Here is a 21869-nt window from a genome sequence, read left to right on the forward strand (position 1 = left end):
CAAATGACTGACTAAGTTAGGCTTTAGTTTACTTCAGCCATATTCCATATAAATCAGGTATCATACAAAAATAAAAATAGCTTCAAATACAGTCATGACAATAAAAAGAATATGACTTTAGGGACTTAACAACATTAGTTCAGTTATAGTACACCAACATCTGTTATACTTTGACACTAAGGGAACACTGAATGACCTGGTGGTTTTTGTCCATTAACTACTCATCTAAGATTATCACAAAGAAAAAGATCTCTCAGCAAAATTATGCAACATTTTAGGCACTATTGCTCCTATCAAATCAGTGAGCTGGGATTTTTTTATTCTAAACATGAACTACCGTACAGCAACAGACATGGACTACATGTCCCACACAACAACTCAATGTCCACTGTGTGAAGGAGCCAAACACTCGTTAACTGAGATAAATTGCTGCCATATTTGTTTTACATCTATACTGTCCAGTCTCTCTTGGTGGTCATGGCATACATCAGGATTGTGTAATCTCATTTGAGTCATTGTTGACCTTACTCACTCTTTGAGGCTCACTGTGGTCGTGAGTAGGGATGGGTATCGTTTAGGTTTTATCCGATACCAGTACCAAACCGGTACTTTTGAAACGGTGCCGGTGCTTAAACTGTGCTCAAACCGGTGCTCGAACCGGTGCTTAAAGAATGGAGAACACAAAATTGGTCCAAAAACCTCTCATGTTCAGCTGTTTTTTTTGTAAAAAGATAACAATGTTAGACTTTTCTGCAGCTATAGGGGATTTATGGCATCACTCTTGGCTGGAAGCAGTATTTAAACAATGGAAAACACAAACTTTGTCCAAAAGCCTCTCATGTTTAACTGTTTTCCACTTTTTCTTTGGTCATTTTAACTTTTTTGGCCAGGGTGAAGGGAGTATCTGCCATCAAACAAGAAGACAGACACATGTAGCTATGATGATGTTTGCTAGTTCACCTTACATGCATTAATTTAATAACGTGGTTAGCCTACTCAACGTAAATTACACACGAACAACATTAAGCTACTGACCCAGAGAAGAACGGCTGTTGCTGCCATCATCATCCGTCATCATTTCTGCTACACTGGCAGGGCTAGGGGCCAGAACTCTACTCTTCAGGTTTTTGGGGGATGTTGCTAAGTCCGGGTCAGATAACAGGCAACCCAAGCGCAGTAGATGTGCACGGTGTGAGGTCTCGCAGCAAGCTATCAAATACAGCGCATTTCTCGGCTTTTAACAAAACGCTATACGTCACCAGGTGTTTCATCAGATTCGAGGTGTTGCCTCCTTTGCACAGTATCACCTTAAAGCACTTCTTGCAGGCTGCTGAGTTTGCATCTTTTGCTGTGAAGTACAGCCAGACTTTTGACCGCTTCACCTTGGGCATTTTTAATCTGTAGCTCTGCTCTAAAAGAACTTACGTACCTGGGCCCGCCTACTACGCTTGCAAAGGTAAAATGATTGGCTGGAATCCAAAGTGTGTGACATCTCAGGAAAAAAAAGCACAGAAAAAAAGCACCGAAATAAAGCACTGAAATGTGCGCTGCTTTTCGGTTGTGTAATCTCATTTACACACCGGTGCCCATCCCTAGTCGTGAGTTCTCAGAATCGGCTCTTTGAGCACAAGAATGACAACATCACAGAGCGCAAGTTTGATAACATCATGGAGAAGCTCACGGCTCTCCAACGGGAGATTGAGAGACCAGTGTTGGACTGTTAGAACTGCTTTGAAATTCATATGAGTTGTTCGCACTAAAGTAAAAAGCACCATCACTTCATGCGGATACCCTTTCAGCGCCAGCTGCGGTCTCAAGGCTGGAGCCGAACAAAAACTCCCTGATAACGACTGTGTTTAGTCTGTTCCTTCCCATTCTGTGCAAGGCCACCTGGGTTGGCTGGAAGACTGTTTACTTAGCCTGGCAGGGCGAAGGACACTGTCCCAGCTGAACTCTAGATACACACACACATACATATACACTGATATGCACACACTCATCTCCCCTCCCTTTCCAAACGCCTTCGATGCTTGTTCCCTCCTGGGGAACATGGCGGGTCTGAGCCCGCGTTGGAATGGTAGCGCTGGGCAGGATGGCTGCTGTGTTTGCTTCGGATTACTCCTCACCGCCCACCCGACCCTGTGGCTTGTCACGTGTTCCATAATGTTGTGCTGTGGACATTTATGTGCTTTTTTGTGCAGAGGAGTTTTTTTGTTTCCTGTTCTCATGCTGTCCTCCCTTTTTTCTGTAACGCTACCGATCTCCGACCTGTATCCCCATGTGATGTCTGTGTTGTGTGTGTAAGGTCGGGGGGGAGGTGTCCTATTTCACTGCAGGGCAACCTGCACGTGGCAAACAAAGCCTTGATTGATTGATTGCTACTCTGGGAGACTGAGATAACTAATAGTGCTGCCTGTTGTGCATTTAGCTTCCAAAACACGTTATTCATGGTTACATACAATTTTAGACTGATGTGGGCCAAAGCCTAGCATAGCCTGTAACATTATTATGACGGACACATTTTATGAGTTAACTTGGCTTTAAGTGACTTACAGGTTTCTTTGAAAAATACTTTCTTATATCCAGGTTCTTCCTTTTTGTTGCCATCCTCCTCTCCTCCTTGCAGGTCCTCGCAGCGCAGGCTTGCAGCTCCTAAAACTAAATAGAGCTCCCTGAAAGGCACAGCCAATCACATTGGCCATATTTGTCACATGACGTAGGATTATTGGTGGGGACAATTCAATAATCGCTGGATATTGGTGGGGACATGTCCCTTACGTCCATGCCAAATCTACGCCCTTGCATCCTACCTAAGAAGCTTTCACTATTTTCTGTTTACTGAAGGAAAAAATCTAAATACATTATTCCTGCTTTGTAAAACAATTACTCAACAAGGTACCCCTTCCCTATTGGTGTTAGAGTTTACCATGCCAGCCAATCTAAAAAATCATATGGCAACATGTGGTACTTGGTTGTTTAGGGAGAAGGGGAAGTTTTAGCAGTGACAAGCGGGCGAGCGAAAGAAAGAGAGAGCGAGTTTTCATATGTGAGACATTAGTGACGTTTAGTGTGTTTGGAGGCTGTAATTAGTGTGTTGTGTAGTTATTGTTTTGTATTGTGTGTCAGTTATACTGCTGAATGTCACATTTGCTCCAAAAAAGCCACCAAAGGCAGATTCCAGTGTAAACACTGTTCCCACATGGAAAACAGGACTGATGCACCTCCTGTTGTCAGACCTGCAGGGTTTAGGCCTGTGCTGTTCTCCTCTGTCTTATACTGAACACAAACTATTTTTTGGACTGGCACAAATAAATTGTGTGCCTTCTTATTTGATGCAGAACACCTGATTGTTCTGTAAATAGATTTAAATGGTTATATAAAAAAACGCCTGAGGCCTTGGCTGCATTTTAGGTAAATAATACCATATAACTTTGTTGTTTGCAAAACTTGTGCATAATTTTTAGAAACGTACAATTTCTATTTGCATTTCAATTTATGAAAATGATTCGTTAAACATGTTTGTGGGTTTTACAGTAAAAAAAATAACTTTTTTCTATTTGGATTTTGAATTTTTTGTCTGAATTTAGATCAATTGTGCTAATATAGTATACCAAAATGAAAAATAACTCAAATTTCAGATATTTGAGGTTGTGATGAAAAAAATAATACCAAACAAGGCAAGATAAACAGTTTTTAAAGGTGAAATATAGAGGTAAAATCAAAAGTAGTCAAAAACGGCCAATTATACCCTGGACCCCAGAGGGTTAAACCCTTGTGCAGCACCATGTTTTCTTGACAACAGGACACAGTGGTGTATACTAACCTGAAAATTGCGCCCAGTGTTTTATTCAGATTTGAATAATGTGAGCCCCTCCGTCTGGTTTTCGGGTCCTGTGGTAACCAATTAAGGAAAATCCTAGATGCTCCCTGGAAACAAACCAAAAAAAAAAACCACTCTTTTCTCAGACAGCAAGGATTTTGGTCCTCCTCGTGATCGCCGTTGTTTTGATGTACATTTAAGGTAAAGCCACGCGTGCTTTCGTCGGTTACGCTGTTTAAAAGGCTGATCAGAAAGCTGCATCCTTAATTCATCCCATGTGTTAAACGTTTTATTTCCGCCGTCCCCTCCCCCCTCCTGCTCCTCCCTCTGTGTGTCGCTGGAGGTATCCAAGCATTTTATAGCCCGCCTACTTTCTTTGCTAGACTCCCAACAGAATCATCGGTTCTGTTGTGTTCTAGCATTTTTGGACTGTGGACTTTTTTCTCCCGGAAGTCAGAATGCGTAAATATTAGGATTAGTGGACAGCAATGATTAGCGGATGGATGGAGCTGCTTCCTATACCGTCCATATGTGACTCTGCGCTGCTACGTGTCCTTCTCCTGACGTTGTCTCTTCTATGTGCTGACGTAGAAGGTATTTGTAGTGACTAGGCTACGATGAACTGAATTTGAATGTTGTATTTGTCCACTGCAGCTCCTTATTATCACATTCACGCTTTAGAGATTTGGCTCACAAGACATATGGCGTCAATGTGCGCTGCAGGGTCTTATTATTTTTTATTATTTTTTTTAAACGAGCTTTGTGGTTCATAAAAGTGAATGGTGGTGTATTATCATTTATTATCTATTTGTTACATGTGCATATTTAACTTGAAATTGATGGTTTCTGCTTGTAATTTCAGTTTGTGTTGATACAATAAACAGTAGTTCTTTGTTCATGGACGTGCTGTATAATTAGTAGCACTACTCTCTTCCTCATATGCCCTCAAGAATGTTGCTTATTGTTCATTTTTCATATAATGTTATTTATAAGTCAATGAGAGAACAGATGAATCCAAGCAATGGCCTAACAGGATGGTCACATGTTACTGAACTACAATACAGAGTTTTTATGTAGCTAACTGTAACTGAGACTCTGAAGCAGCTGGTTGATCAACTGAAAAACACCAATGCTGTGTTTGATATTCTCCCATCACGCATTGTTAAGGGCTGCTTTGATGTAATTGGAGCATTCTGTTCTTAATGAATTTTTCTCTACTCTCTGGATCTGTCCCACTGGCCTTTAAGCATGCTGTAGTCCAGCCTATTCTGAAAAAAAAAAGAATCTTGATTGTTATGATCTTTTGAGCTATAGACCAATCTCTAAGCTTCTGTTTCTGTCCAAGATCCTGGAGCGACTAGTTCTTTCTCAGCTTCAGGCATATTTAGACGCGAACAACATTGCAGAGAAATTTCAGTCTGCCTTTAAGCCACGGCATAGCACTGAAACGGCCTTGCTTAGAGTTCTCAATGACCTTCTTGTAAGCACTCACTCTGGACGTTCTGTGCTCCTGGTTTTATTGGACCTTTCCTCTGCTTTTGATATGGTCGATCATAACATTCTTCTACTAAGACTTGAGCATACTATGGGTATAAGAGGCACTGCCCTCAACTGGTTTAAATCTTATCTTGCTGACAGGTCTTTCTCGGTTAATTTGGGCAACTTCTCATCTTCCTCGGTACCTGTACGCTTTGGTGTACCTCAAGGATCTGTATTAGGACCTATTCTCTTCTCACTATATCTGCTCTCTCTTGGAGCAATTTTTGAGAAGTCTAATATTGCCTTTCATTGCTATGCTGATGTCACTGTTTAAATCACGGCTGAAGACTTATTTATTTAATCTTGCTTTTCCACCAAGTAACATTTGGTGTGCGTTGGTACATTTTTATCCGTTATGCTTGTTAAATACTTTTATATATTATGATTGTCAAGGTTTTATAATTGATACGTGCCAGGTCCTTTCTCTTTTCCCTCCCATCTCCTTTTTCCTATTTTATTTTTTCTCAAGCACCTTGGTATACCCTTGGTTTTTTAGTGTGCTTTATAAATAAAGTTTATTATTATTATTATTAACTATGTAACTATATAAGGGCATGGTGAGGATGCTGGAGAATATTGTTTTCATTCCTCTGTTAAGAGTGGAGGTGGGCGCATGACTACGCACATAACCTTGACTGGCTTACATGGAGTTGAAGAAAATAAGCTGTGTTAAGTTACCAGACATCTGTGTATTTTCTTATTTTGATCATTTGATGAACAAAATAAGTTTAAAGCTTGAGTAGATTTAACACCACAGAAACTAGTTATAAATATTTTTCATAGTTATTTTTCAATGTCTAAACAGCTTAATTTCAAAATTTGTTTGAAAGATGAAGCATACACAAACTCGCAAAAACAAAAGAGTTCATCACACTTTGATATGAATGTACTTGGATTCTCTTTTGTTTCTATTTTCAGCTCTGCCTTAATCACGTTTTCTGTTCTTTACAGCTCTCCAGGTGATTGGTGGAAGTGTGACAGTGAAACAAGGAGGTACTGCTATCTTATCGTGTTATGTCACTGGTACCAATGATGACCTGACACAGATTACCTGGCAGAGGAAGACGAGAGAAAAACCTCACAATGACAATTTCCTCACTATCCTACCCAGAGAGGGAGTGCAGTTTGTCAATGGAGGTGATGATCGATTTAAATATATTGGGAATTTTAACAACAATAATGGAACACTCCAGTTATCCAATGTTGCCCTGAAGGATGAAGGCAGCTACACGTGCATCTTCACCTTGTTTCCCAGTGGAAATCAGAAGATTGAGATTCCTCTAAACGTGCTTGGTATATAAAAAAAACAACAACTTTATTTAAAATATTGTGGGTGTTTGTTTGTGAGACAGACATTTTACCATGTTGCTCGCATGTTGACTAATTGTGTGCTGTAACTCTCCTAGTGCCTCCTTTCACAAGCATCAAGGACAATCTTCCCACTTTGGGCACAGAAGAGGTTTTATTTGCTACCTGCACAGCTGCTGGATCGAAGCCTCCTGCAGAGGTGAGGTGGCTCACTGGTGCTTTGGGAGACAAAGTGAGGACGACGGCAAACTCCACCCAGTATGACAACGATACAACTACCACTGTCAGCTCGTTGTTTGGTGTTCCTACGAGAGAGATTAACGGTCACCAGGTCCAGTGTGTCATCAGCGGTGACTCTCTGTCTAAAGAAGAGAGTCTGCTCTTCACTATACAGGTCTACTGTGAGTGTCAGCTGCTCATGTAGTTTATTATTTGTCTTCTTTTGTGTTGCCGTTGACTGAAGAACGTTAATTATTTAATCAAATATTAAAAGTACACAGGCACACCCAGGATTAACTGATTAAACTGCAACTGCAACTGCAAAGCAATACTATAGAACTTACTTACTTGTTACCAGTTAATCTTTATTATCTACTAATGCAACAGAAATATTTTCATAAATTATGGATAAAATAAAAGTAATAGCTGCACTTTTTTAAAACTATACCCTGCATCTTTGGTTTGAACAAAAGCAGACATAAACCTCATACTTCTAGGTAGCCTTTAGTGTTAAGAGTTGACATGGTTTTGCTTTTTTTTCTTTGTTCATGAGCTGATTTATTGTTTTTCCCAGTATGGATACCAGCTTTATCCTTGTTCTCATGCTACTGTCATTCACTCATGTTGTCACAATAGCTGGATAAAGATTTTGCGAAAGATGAGACGAGTAATGGAACCTGATCTGTGTCCTGAGACAGAACCACCCAGTTCAGCTGAAATGCAGAAAACTCAGTAAAGTTGTGCATCAGTGTGTGTATCAGCACGGCTTTGGTAGGGGAAAAGTAGAACTAAAACGATGTATCTTTAATCAAAGTCCAACTGTGTTTTTTTTTTTACTTACTAGCAGCTGTATATTCCACATCTACACTGCTTGTGTGAAATAATGTGCATCCCTTTTTGACACCAGTTCGATAATTTGAATCTTGAGAGCATCACAAAATGAATAATGTCTACCCAGAATTTGGATATTTCAGCTGCCTTGAATGAGTTTTGTTCTCGGTAAGAGTGCAGATGTTCAGGTTAAAAATTAACTCTCACCAGTTGAGGCAACACCACGGTGCACAGACCAGCTTAAACCTGTTTGTAAAGCTTAACAATGACTTCATTTGTTTGAGATCCATTCAGCACACATGGGAAATGGCAGAAGGTGAAGCAAAAACACTAGAGACTGTTTTCAAAGCATGCTCTTCCAGTATTGTAGGTTCTTTTTCTAAATGACACAGTTCGTCTGTGGTGTTATATTTCTGGTTGAAATCCTCATAAAGGCCATGCTTTTAAACAGAGCACCAACATGCTTGAATGTGTACAAAATGATCTCTGCTTGAAACTAAGTGTAAAGTACCCAAAATGCATTTCTTTGTTTTGATTCAAATATATATGAAAAGTTGTTTGATCTTATTAAGATGTACTCAGTTAAAAAAAAAAAAAAAAAAAAAAAAAAGATGTACTCAGTTAAGAATTAACACAGGTCTCTTGTTCTTTCTTTCTTTTTGCAGTTTCTCCCACAGAAGTGAACATTAGAATGATTTCAGAGGACTCGTTCGAGTGTGTGACAGAAGCCAAACCAAATGCAAACTTTATCTGGAGCAGGTAAAGTAGTTTGAATATTGGTTCCAGTTGAAATATTTCATTTCATGGGAGTGGTAATAATAAAGGCACTGAGTCTTATATAGTGCTTTTCTTCTCTCCTGGAGCATTCAAAGCGCTTTATACTCACTCTTTCACATAAGCACTTTCTTCTATGCTTTTTAAGTGCTCATTAGTTAACATTTACACACCAATGGATGCAACTTGTTAGTATCTGGTCAGTATCTTGCCCAAGGATATCTGGCACTCAGACTGGGGGAGTCAGGGATCAAGTCATCAACCTTCCATTCAGTAGATGACCTTCTCTACCTCCTGAGCTACAGCCAACCCCCAGGAAATAATGTTATCACCAAGCACATGACACGTGCTTGGTGATAAGAAGCACATGTCATGCAAAGCAGTTTCAAAGAGACATGAGGGTTACTTCCAAGTCTCACCTGCATCCATCCACTCAATGTCCTCCTCGACCATAATTTATAAAACATACATGTTTAGCTTTTAGCACAACTCACTTTTTTCTGCCCTCTCTGTACATTTCACGTTCAGGTCTCGTTCATGTTTTTCAGATCTGGCCAGTCTTTGCTGGAGTCTTCTGTCAAAATAGACGGTGCAAAGCTACAACTGCTGAGCCTGACCTCTGATATAAATGGCCTTTATCAGTGTGAAGCATCTAACACATATGGAAGTAAACGTGGTCAGCTCTATGTGCATGTGGCATCAGGTGAGGTCAGCTTGGTTTTAGCTGTGCAGTTTGTCCAAATCTTTTTGAACTGGTTCCTGATTTTGGGGGATTTTAGCTTTTGTGGATGTCGTTTCATTCTGATCTTGTTCTGTTTCATGTTCTGTGGACTTCTTTCAAAAGAAATAAATAGAAACTTAAATATCTACTATGAGAGTAAAATGATGGACTTCTGTAGGCACTCCACCCACATCCAAATTAGAGGTTAGGAATCATTTGTAAGCAAATGGCTTAAAGAAATGATTGCCTTTGTTACGGCCGAGAGGGCCAGGCTGTGGGTGTGGACTCAAATGTGAACACAGTATTTTATATACAGTGCCTAGTTAAATTACAAAGCAGGTAACTATGAATGCTATGAACTGTGAAAGCTATGAACTGAAAACTATGAGGCCAAACTATGAACATGAAACTTACCTTAGAGCCAGCATAAAACAGACAAGTAAATGGATGACTAATGCTCCACTCAGTGCAGTACATATTACTCAAGTCAGTTCTACAATTTAAAACTTAAAGCATGTCTTAAATTAAATATACAGTGGAACCCCAGCTTACGAAGACCCCATTTAATGAAAAATTCAAGTAACGGCAATATTTCTGCCCGTGGCAAAATGCCCACTTAACGAAATAGATAAAATAGAAAATTGTAAAAAATTTAATTAAATTCCATAATGTTATGTACATGTACACGTATGTATGTATGCATGCATACGTATGCTTTCTTCAACCTCTGCCACCTCCTCCTCCACTAGGATCTTTGTCTTCAGCCAGCATCGCCTCACTCAAAAGGCGATGGAAAAAGGTGCTTCGACTTACGAAAATTTTGACTTACGCAAGACCCCCAGGAACGAATTAATTTCGTAAATCGGGGTTCCACTGTATTCTGTTCATGGCCATATAAGTTTCTTATGCCTCAGACTGTGTTAGTCTGAGAGATTTTGAATGTGCAGTGGGTGCATGTAGTCTTCTTTCGGCTGCCCTCCTTAGAGAAGCTAAGAAGAAATACTTTAAAGAAAGAAATAAAGTCTGGCTCCTTAAAAATAAACTATAAGGAAATGAGGGTTGGCTCAAGAATTTTGCTTATTTTTTTCAGACCATTTAAATCAAATCAAATCAAATCAAATTCAAATTTTATTTGTCACGTACACAGTCATACACAGTACGATATGTAGTGAAATGCTTGGACAACTGCTCGTGACCTAAAGAAAACAAAAAAGGAAAAGGCTATGAATAAGATAGGAAATAAATATGAAAAATTAAAAAGGGTAAATTTAACTAGGAAGGAATAAAATATAAATTAAGGTTAAAAATGAAATAACTGTACAACACAAATTAGAATGAAGGGTAAATTTAACTGGGAAAGAATAAGATAAAATATATAAATTAAAGTTGAAAATAAAATAACTGTACAACAAAATACACAATACACAATATAGAACTATATAAGAATGTATGAAGAAATCTAAATATAAATAAATATATACACAATAACAGCAGCTGTACAAGTATTAACCGGAAATGAAGAATATAGTGACCAGTGTTGTGCAAAACCAAAGTCCAGAATGTCCAGTGTGTGTGTGTAAGAACCATATGTGTGGGTCAGTACTGTGTGGTGGTGTGATTGAGAAACCGTATCGCCTGCGGGAAGAAGCTCCTCCTCAGTCTCTCTGTGTTGGTCTTCAGGGAGCGGAATCGCTTTCCTGACCTCAACAGAGAGAACAGTCTGTTGTTGGGATGGCTGAGGTCCTTCACGATCTTCCTGGCCTTGGTCCAGCACCGCCTGCTGTAGATTGAGTGCAGGTCAGGGAGCTCGGAGCGGATGGTGCGCTCAGCTGACCGCACAACCCTCTGTAGAGCTCGTCTGTCCTGCATGGTGCTGTTCCCGAACCAGGTTAAGATGTTTCCCGCCAGGATGCTCTCTATGGTGCACGAGTAAAAGTTCCTGAGCACCTTGGAGGGCAGTTGGAAGTCTCTCAAGCGTCTGAGGTGGTAGAGACGCTGTCGGGCCTTTTTCACCACGGTGTTGATGTGACAGGACCATGACAGGTCCTGCGTGATGTGAACTCCGAGGTATTTGAAGCTGTCCACTCTCTCCACTGGGCACTCGTTGATGACGGGGGTCTGGTAGTTCCTCTCCTGCTTAGTGCTGAAGTCCACTATCAGCTCCTTTGTCTTACTGACGTTTAGAAGGAGGTTGTTCCTCTGGCACCAGTTCTCCAGATTCTTAATCTCCTTCAGGTAGGCCGTCTCGTTGTTATCAGAGATCAGGCCCACCACGACGGTGTCGTCAGCAAACTTGATGATGGTGGTGGAGCTGGTAGTGGCCACACAGTCATATGTGTACAAAGAGTACAGCAGGGGGCTCAGAACACACCCCTGGGGGGCTCCAGTGCTGAGAGTGGTGGAGGCTGAGACATGTCCGCCCATCCTTACTGCCTGTGGTCTGCCAGTTAGGAAGTTGGAGATCCACTGACACATAGATGAGCTGAGTCCCAGATGCTCCAGCTTGGTGGTGAGTGTGGAGGGAATTATGGTGTTAAATGCAGAGCTGTAGTCTATGAAGAGCATTTTAACATAATTCCCCCTTCTAGTGTCCAAGTGAGTGAGTGATGTGTGGAGGAGATGAGAGATGGCATCGTCTGTGGAACGATTTGGACGGTAAGCGAACTGTAGTGGGTCCAGTGTGTCTGGTAGTGAAGAAATGATGAAGTCTCTGACCAGGCGTTCAAAGCACTTCATCACTACTGAGGTGAGGGCTACAGGGCGATAGTCATTGAGAGAAGCAGGGTGGGGTTTCTTCGGGACAGGAACAATGATGGACTCTTTGAAGCATGTGGGGATCACCGACTGAGATAGAGAGATGTTGAATATCTCAGTGAACACAGGAGCTAGCTGGTATGCGCAGTCTCTTAGGATACGACCTGGGATGCCGTCTGGTCCTGCTGCTTTCCTGGTGTTCACTCTTTTGAAGGCTCTCCTTACTTCATGCTCGGAGATGACGAGCACGTTTCCGGTGCTGGCAGTATCTTCCTGTCTGCAGCCGTTACCGCCGTTAACACTAGCATTGTTGGAGACCTTAGCTGCAGCCTCGAAGCGAGCATAGAAAGTGTTCAGCTCGTCTGCCAGAGTCACGGCCGCGTTCGTCATACCGGTTGTTGGTGCTTTATAGTCCGTTATTGTCCTTAGTCCCCGCCACAGGCTCCTAGAGTCACTCTGTTGGAGTTGTGACTCTAGTTTCCTCCCGTAGCGCTGCTTCGCCTCTTTCACCAGCAGTTGTCACCTTCTCACTGAACTACTTGCTGATAGCCTTGTAATCCATTACAGCAGATCTACAGTCTTGTCCATGATGTCCTTTGATAGCTCTTTGGTCTTTCCCATGGTGCAGAGTTGGAAAAGAAGGAACCAATTCTGTGGTTTCTTCAGTTCAGGCCGTTGAAACCAGAATTCTGGCTATTTGTTCTGGACTTCAGGTTGATATTTTGTCTCTTACCATTAAAATGAAACTACCATAAAAATTAGAGACAGTTCATTTCTTTTCCCGAACTGTATCAGACAGCTTTCTCACACCTTTCCCATCTTCTCTTCCTTTATCTTCACCCAAGACTAGAAAAGTTTTTGCCAGAACATTTTTGACCAACAGTACCAGAAGTGATCATTGTTAACCTGCCCTCAACCTACACGAGCTACATGTTTGATTTGTGTATGGTATATGTTTAAGTATTGTCTGAGTCATCTCAATATATGAAACATAAAACATAAATGCCAGATAATGTAATTCTCATTATATTCTTCATTCTTGTGTCCCTGCAGGATCGTGCTCTGCTGCATGGGCCTTACTTGGTGTTTTTATATGTGTTTTTTTCCTGAGCATCGTTGGGGCTGCAGTATGGTACTTTTATACACATGAAGATCAAAGGTACTTCATACATTAACTTGCATGTATCCAATATGTAGAATAATATTTAGTAGACCTGGCTTTAAAGCATGTGGACCTACTGTCCAAACTGAAGTATAGTAGAGTATATGTCTTTATTTATATAGGAATGGCCTAATTGGCAATTTTGATACTTTCTGTGGGGCAAAAAAAGTGTACTAGTTAGCGTGTTACAATAGACATTTTAGGCTAGATTTCATTTAGCGAGAGGGAAACGGAAGACTAGTTTGTGAACAATGTTTTTTCCACAGATGAAACTAAGTAAATCTGGTACCAAAATAGTAGAAAGGAAAAGGATGGAAACATAAAAAAGGATAATCTGAGAAGTACATATCCTCTTTAAAACACAGTGAATTTAGTCTCATAAAATGTTAATCTCAATGATTTCAATCAATATGGAGAATATGATTATTTAATGAGTATTGAGTGATTTTTTTTTTTTTTTATTAAAAAAAGTTGTATTGTACTGTCTCAGGTGATGCACCTAAATTACTGCATCGCTCTAAAATCAAAAGTGTTTCCAGACAATACATGATGCACTTCTTCGGACAAGCTCCTCGTTTGCCATTTGTCTTTGTTTTGCATATTTGGGTATCTGTCTTTTAACGTCGGGTTATTCATGCACTTGTTTGTTTTATTTCAAATCTATTGTGGTGGTGTTGGAGGGGAAACTGAACATTTTGAATTATTGTCCCAAAAATTCCAGGCGTAGGTTTACACTTTTTTGGCAGCGTGTCCCAACAAATGAACCAGCTGGTAACAGTGCAGCGCAACAAGAACAACATCAGATGGAGGTCAGTAACAGTTAATTCATTGAAATGTGCCATTGTTGTTTTCATTTCATTTTTGTTCCAGTCAAAATTAAATTTCTCTTTCCAAATATTTTGGCGCTATTTACTTGAATGTAAAATTATGTTATGCAGTTATTGCAGATATATTTGTAGTTTTAGTTTTGTACAAGTAATTTTATTAAATCTGCCCTTCTTCAAAAGTAAATCTTTTTAATTATTAATGTGTGCATTGAGTATTGTAGGAGTTTTTTTTTTTAAATATGCAGATACACTGAAAGTCTTTGCATGTTCAGATGAAATTACATGCCGTTTTAAACAAATTCTCTTATATTGTTTACTTCAGTAATCTCTGTGACAGCTGTGGAAGCAAAGGATGAGCAATATCTGGGCTGAATGCTCGACCAACATGTCATTCTAGAGTCAGCTACTAAATGAACAGATGAAGAACAGGTGGAGGTACTTGGTGTCCGTTTATCTCTCTGCCCCACTTTTGTTTATCATGTCTTAGTTTTTAATGAAGTTTCTTTATTGCTTTTTCTTGTACTGCCATGGCATTTAGGTTCTACCTTGACATACCAGCTCTGGCTAATATGAATGGCAGTTTTTCTGTGACATTTATATCTCCTGATAACACAAGCCGTTAAGCTACTGAGGATTTCAACCCACAGGGCTTCTGTTTAAAACAGTGTTATCAGTGTTATCAGTACACCACAGAGCCTCACACAGATAATAGGTTCAGACGGCACAAACAGTCAAGTGAAGCACACCGTCTGATTACCATATAGTACATAACACTTGAAAAATAGAGCCCCACCCTTGTTAGTGCACGGCAGATGTTTTGCTTGGAAATCTAACATAAAGCAACATACAAAGAAATTTGAAAGAAAAAAAAACGTATTTTAAAAAATCATAGTGAGGTTTTGTTACTGTGTTGAATTATTGGTTGTTTCGTTTTGTTTTTTTAATTAATTTGAAGAAAATCAAAGGTCTTCACCCTTGAAATTTTTTAATTTAACTGTAAAAAGCAGTACGTTATAGCATTTTACAGGAGAGTATAGTTACAAAGGTCACATTTCTCTCATTAATCATTAATCTTAATGACTGTATTAACTTAGATTACATGCTGGTCAATGTTTAATGTGAAACTAGAACAGAACACCAAAGCATACACACTAAAATGCTGGAAATTCTGTGGTGGTACTCAACACACTGCAGTTTAAAAGTCTGCTTCAGCAGGAAAGAAAAGTTTGAGAAAATTAAACAAGCTATTTATGATTTTATAGTATTCACACACGTAATAAGTTATTAGTTCGATGTTATCTTCCTATTTTCGCTCTTTGTCATAATGTGCAGTGTGAGGAATAATAAAAAACAGCGACTGATCAGCAAGAGTAACCAATTGATACAGAAGTAAAAGCAAAGATTTGTCAAGGTGTAGGAAAGAAGTATTCCCTACATCCCCCTTCATGAATCACCACCTTATCGCGGTAAAGGGGTTTGCGTGCCTTTCTGATCCCAGGAGCTGTGTTGTCGGGGACAGTTTGTCCCTGGTAGGGTCTCCCAAGACAATTTGTTCATGGGTAAAGGGCCAGACCAAGTGTGATTCAAAAGAGTTCGATGATGAGAAGTTACTTGACAAAATCTTGGTTACCAGTGCCCCTTCATAAGGCCAAACATGGTCAAGGAGCTATTTTTGGAAACACCCATTATTCATGGGTCCTGGCTGACCCCAGTTACTCCAGTGAACCCATCACCTGCTGGAGGGGCCATAGTGGTCCAGTGTTACGTGGATCAGGTGCTAAAACTGGTTTGTGATATACGGTGATAATCAAGTGTTCCTTTTTGAGCAGTGTACTTTGTTGAGTATCATACATAATGAGAAAGGTTTTCTAAAATGTCCGCTCAGGCAAAACAAGCTTTGTTAACGATTTGTAACTCCAGCTGCTGTAGGTAGAGAGCAGTGACCAGTCTATAAAGTCACACTTCATACATGGATTTATGAAATTTATTGCTAATTAACAAACATTCATTGTTTTATGATTAGATTTTTTCCCACCAGATTTGTCATAGACTGAAATATTATGTGATAGATCAGAAGGTGGGCGTATTGTGTGAGGATGTTAGCGTGATGTCAAGTTGAAAGTAAAATTTTAATCATATTCCATGTTTTCAAGTGTTAAGTGCTTATTCTAAATTATTATCATTGAATTCGGGGGGGGGGGGGGGGGGGGGAGTTGTTTTGTTTTTAATGTTCTAGTGTTGTTGATTCACAGTTGCCATTGTCTCACTGGTCATGATGGTACTTATGTGAATGTTTCAGTATAAAACTTTTTACAGTTTTAAATAGTCAAGCAAACTGCAGCTATTAATAATTGCTACAAAACAATACCTCTTTTTATACTTTTTAGAAGTGTATTCTGGTACTGCCTAAAGTTTTTGTATTAAGCTGCTTCACTTTTGTAAAAGGTTAATTCGCATATTTAACTGCTGTTTACAAACAAGCTTGAAGGGGGCCACAGCAGCGTGTTGTTTTATACTATTTATATTTTAGGATAGAAACTGCTGACTCATCTTGTCTGGATCTTGTTGCTAAATCTGTTTTTAGATTTAGTAATGGATGTAAAGATATTCTTTGCCTTTTTCCTGCATACTGCTGAATATTGTAAATTTAGTTACATAAATTTTTCATCCTTGTTAGCATTAGCAACGCTTACATGTGTATTTTAACTCTACATACATATATATTATTCATCAGATTTTTTTTCTTTCCTTTAAACCTAAAAATGAAGACATGACACTTTATGGTTTTAAACCTTTTCAGAAAGTAAGATCATTAAAAATGTTTTCATTTTTAAAGTATATCCATGCACCGTACATGATAACAGTGGTTCTCAAGCTGTGGAACATGGCCCCACTCATGAAGCATCATGGAAAAAAAAAATTATTATTATTTTTTTGTAAAGCCTAGTTAATTTCTCTGGAAAGTCGGCTTTTAACCTCCTAGGACCTGGCGTCCACATATGTGGACATCACATTTTGGGTTATTTAGACCAAAATACTCATTTTTGCTCTACAAGGGCCTGATATCCACTTATGAGGACATTATACTGCCACTGTTCTATCAAAATTTTAAACAAATATCTTCATATGTGGCTTTCATTTTTCTTAGAAATAAAAATCAGGTTAAAAAAAATATCTGGTAATTCTTTGTTTTTACATTCATCGGGTCCCAATCAGCCCAAATATCAAAGAGAAATTAAAACTGCATGACGTGGAAGAGTTCGGGTCTTAGGAGGTTAATGCTGACTTTGAACTAAAATTCATCTTGTACCTTTTTGATTTGTTAATGAGTAATTAATTACTTAACTAATTACAAACTCCTTGATGTGGACACTAAACTTTTTTTAATTATTGAATTTCATTCATTTAATTTTTCCTTTGTACAGTGGGGCATGTCAGAAAAAGTTTGACAACCACTGTGCTAAAGCATTACACGGGTAGGTTTCCATGTTGTCAGAAAACTATTTACCACCATTAATTATTATTATTAGTAGTATTATTATTTAATACTGTATAGCCTGTACGGCTGTCTCAAATGGCTGTCTTAATGCTGACAGGAACATTAACCACCTGGTGTTTTTTTTTAAAGGTTGAATAAACTGAACATTTGAAACAAATTGAATGCATCCAGAGAATGTTAAATCTTTATCCCGATTGCCAGGACAAAAAATTTCTCTGAATTGTGTGAATGAATTGTATTCATCATTTTGATTTGAATTAGTTTCTGTAACAACTGTTTATTATTTGTTCTTTTGTCATTACATTGTTATAACTATTTATAATTTGTATGCTTTAAATAACATGCAGTATACCTACTCTGACAGTCCAGGCTGCATTGATATAAAACTTGATTATTATACAATTAATACACAAGTAAGACAACTGGCAAACTGAATAGGTTTCCTGCAGTAGCATTGTGCTAATAACTCTCACAGATGTTAATGTTGCATTCCTTTCTTTTAGTTCAATAAAAATCAATTAATGCCCAAATGTCCTTTGCTGAAAAGCTGTATCACTGTACCAGCGTCATCCTCTTCACAGCACATTAACTGAAATTGGTTCCCTATAGAGCAAGTGCACAGGAAAAAAATATATTTGTTTGATTTTTTTTCTTTATGTCTGCCTGGCGTGCAGGTAACTGAAGAAATTTTATTAACACAAGTAATGACATAGTTATAGCTGTAATGTAATTATTGTAATTACTTACCACAGTAACATGTTACAAAAATGTCATGTGATTACAGTAAAAGACGAACTAGGACTCCAGAAGAACAGGAACTTGATTTGCTGCAGAGATGTTAGACAAATTTTGTTATGACTCAGATTCTCATTTCTCACAAAGTGTTCTCTGTCATGTCTTTGCTTTTCCATGTTTTGTTTTTTGTTCTTGTTTTTGTTCTTGCTATTCCTTTTTTATGTACTTAAAATTAGGTGTTTTAGGAAGACCTTAATTAAAGTATACAGGACAGACACCACTTTGAGAGGATTAATTAAATCTGTAGCCTCTGATTCTTCTGAAAATGCCTGATGGACTTTAAATATCAAATTGTTTGTGACTGAGATGTTTTGCTGTTTTGTTTTTTATTTATTTTTTAATGAAAATTTAATTGATCATACATTTGGCCGACATGTTTTGGATTAGCCTGGTCTGGATGATCTCTCTTCTTTGGACTGCAACTCTGTGCAGTCCAATTCAATTAAGACACGGAGATGAAGGCAATTCTATAATTAATAGAGTCGAAGATAACTAAGAAAACAATCACATCATCTACTCGACACAGTAATGTTATATAATGTCCACAAGAGGTCACTGCAGACCATAAATTGGCTAAATGGCACATGCCTTATAAGTGACTAGCAGTGAGGCAAGAAAATGGCAAGCTAGCAACAGCTAAACTAAACAATAAACAATAGAAAAGTCCTTTAAATGCTGGATGTAATCATCATGGGAGATTCTGGCCACTGCTATTAACTGAGTACTAAATAATTAAATAATCCTACAAACATGGTATTAATATGCTGAGGCATAACTTTAACATGCACAAACAACTATAGCCATTATCATACCAATGAATCTGTTCAAGGGAATAACACTTACAGGTTCATTAACACACAATTAATCACACAAAACGGTGTTACAACTGCTATGCTTTGCTGCTGCTCCTTTAGACTCCCACTCTCCCTCTGCGTGCTGAGCACATGGCAGGGCTCGCAAAATCGCTAGCCTGACGTCCCGGAGCTAGCGATTTCTCCGTCGGACGACCAAAATCTATCTCAGCCCCGCCCGTCGGGCTATATGTTAACCTGACTGTGGGTTTCCAGCGTAATGTTATACAATCTGCCATAACCTCATGGCCACTAGATGGCACCCTAAGACCATAAATGAATTTCCGGCTTGTGTATATATATATTGGCAAACCGGACGTCTACAGATTACAACAATTCAGTGCAGTAGCGGTTTTAGATACGGGCGAAACGGGCGGTTGCCCGGGGCGGCATCGTGGTGGGGGGCGGCATCACGGGCATCGGCAAAAAAAAAAAAAAATGCTCGTACGCATGCTGCCCCGACGTCAGCCAGGGAATGGCATAGGCATCGGTTTTCTATCGCCCATTTGCTGGGAGTAAGGGCACCCTCCCTTTTGCAAGGTGTGCCTGCTGGGAGGAGAGGGCGGGGCGGCGGGGGATTCTCTGGCTGGCTGGAGCAGTATCTAATAATAATTAACTCGCAAAATAAAACAAAATAAAAACAAACCAACAAACACGAAAACACCAGACATTATGATACAGACTAATAATTTGCACCGATGTATTTTCGAAATTCTGTACACGAAAAGTGAGCGCGAGAGCCCTCAGTGCGCCTGCTTGGTGCTGAAGTCAAAGTAAACTTTATTGTCATCTCCGCTACATACAGTCCAGTATATAGAGAGACGAGACGACGAGGCTCCAGTTACAGCAGTGCAAGTAAACAAACAATATATATAAGAAGAGTAAGAAAATAAATATACACTTTAGGACTCGGGGTAAAGGGATCAATAACAATTTAAAATTTACAGTTTGATGATTTAAAGTCTCACACACAACCTGTCGAAAGGGGAGGGAGACCTGCTGCTTCCAAATAGAGCACATTTCATTTATAATGTTGTAAATCCAAGCCCATTATGCTACTCACCCCCTCCCCCCTGTGCTGAAACGTAAGCGTAAGCGAATCACTCACTCACCCCTATGGGCTCAAAATGTGGTCATAAATATTTTGTACTTGTAAAAAAGATTTGTACTTGTAAAAAAGATTTGTGTGTGCGTAAAAAAGAAAGATTTGTATGTGTAAAAAAGATTTGTGTGTGCGTAAAAAAGATTTGTGTGTGGACTTAGAAAAAAAACCCCTGCAAGTTACAAGTACGGATTTTGACCCTATTTTTCTTCCTTTCATCTGATTGGTCAATGTCATGTCAATCACAAATGTAACAATCCAATCAGAGAACAGATGGGTTTGGCTGTCGGAGGGGCGCTTTTTTGATGGTTCTTTAAAGAACCATGAAGACATCTGAAGAACCATTTAAGAACCATAATTTTTCTGAGTGCAGGGTGGCTGTGGCTACAATGTAGCTTACCATCACCAGTGTGTGAATGTGTGTGTGAATGGGTGGATGACTGGATATGTAAAGCGCTTTGGGGTCCTTAGGGACTAGTAAGGCGCTATATAAATACAGGCCATTTACCATTTACCATCAGCACAGCCCTGACCCCCAGCAGCAGGAGCAGCAGGAACCCCTCAACAGCAACATTGTACCCATCAGGTAAAACATAGGCTACTTTTACTTTGCAACAAGGCAAAGCAAACGTATAGTATGATGCAATCCCATATTAGATTCTTGAATGTGTGTTGTTGTTATTCAACCTGGTTCAATGTGCCCCTTTTTAACTTTGAACGTCTTTAAACGTCTCTGCACAGCCCTGCACACACACATCGAAAAAAAAAAGATTGCCTCAACAAAAGGGCACTTTGGTCACCCATCAGGAAAGGGGCAGGTGCTCAAGCCCCTGCTGCCCCCCCCCCCCCCCCCTGCACGTGCCTGCTGGTGGGGCATGCTCAGGCTGTAACGGTTTGGTGGGGGGCACTGACTGAGGCACATGTGGTTCTGGCTGTGATGTAACAGGGGAGAGTAGCTGAGGCATCACAAGAGAAGCAGGAGGCGGTGAAATGGGCAATGCAGGCTGCATTAAAGCAGGAGGTACAGGCTGAGTTGGCAACGGAGGCAAGCAGGCTAAGGGGGCTGTGGATGCGGAGGCAGATATAGGCACGGCTTCTGAAGCAGGTTCCGGGTTTGATGCAGCAGTCTCAAGCTGCACTTGAGGAGTGGGGACTCCTGACTGCTGCTGAATGGTGGGTGCATCTCTTCAACTGGGCCAAGTAAGAGCAGAAATTGTGAACAGTCAGATTTTGTTATACCAAAGAACCCCTGGTGGAGATTTAAATTCACAGAAACAGATGAAAATAAATTAATTTCCGAGATTTTATTGCAATGTATTTTTATTAAAAGAATTATTTTGGTTAAAACCACTGCTGCCTGTCTGAATTCAGTTTATACTTATGGTTTGTTTAGTATGGTATTTAAATGTTTTACTAAGTTCAGGAATGTACAACATGACCATCCTTAAATAAACCAGGGGCAAACATCCTATCTTTTTCTTTTTATTTCTTTTCCATAAAGAATCACAGTCTAATGGTGTTACATTTTAGGCAGCAGTAGCTAGAAGCGCAGCATTTTTTTAACGAATCATTAGCCTCCATCCATCATCAGCAGATGAGCATCAGATTAGATAGATTAGTCCCTCTGAAAACTCTTGGATTTGGCCTCATCCGAGTATCATACAGTT

At 39.5% G+C, this 21869-nt stretch overlaps 1 protein-coding gene across 1 annotated transcript; it reads left to right on the plus strand.

Moving 5' to 3' along the window:
- The first annotated feature begins 4168 nt into the window (after window positions 1–4168).
- On the plus strand, window positions 4169–16143 carry LOC146556670 (nectin-4-like). Its single transcript, XM_085250463.1, has 8 exons — window positions 4169–4414; window positions 6311–6652; window positions 6766–7068; window positions 8383–8476; window positions 9040–9194; window positions 13020–13125; window positions 13850–13937; window positions 14278–16143. The coding sequence occupies exons 1-8, from the start codon at window positions 4309–4311 to the stop codon at window positions 14278–14280; spliced, it is 1197 nt and encodes a 398-aa protein (XP_085106589.1). The 5' UTR covers window positions 4169–4308; the 3' UTR covers window positions 14281–16143.
- Window positions 16144–21869: the final 5726 nt, after the last annotated feature.

The sequence above is a fragment of the Mchenga conophoros genome, linkage group LG16 (assembly GCF_057382185.1).
Source record: "Mchenga conophoros isolate Kocher_MC1m ecotype Shallow Benthic linkage group LG16, M_conophoros_male_GT1.1, whole genome shotgun sequence".
NCBI lineage: Eukaryota > Metazoa > Chordata > Actinopteri > Cichliformes > Cichlidae > Mchenga > Mchenga conophoros.

Excerpts from the sequence above, each read along its gene's own strand:
- LOC146556670 (XM_085250463.1), top strand. The coding sequence starts at position 4,309 with ATGATTAGCGGATGGATGGAGCTGCTTCCTATACCGTCCATATGTGAC. Across the intron at positions 4,415-6,310 it reads TCTATGTGCTGACGTAGAAG|CTCTCCAGGTGATTGGTGGA; the intron begins GTATTTGTAGTG and ends TGTTCTTTACAG. Across the intron at positions 6,653-6,765 it reads GATTCCTCTAAACGTGCTTG|TGCCTCCTTTCACAAGCATC; the intron begins GTATATAAAAAA and ends TAACTCTCCTAG.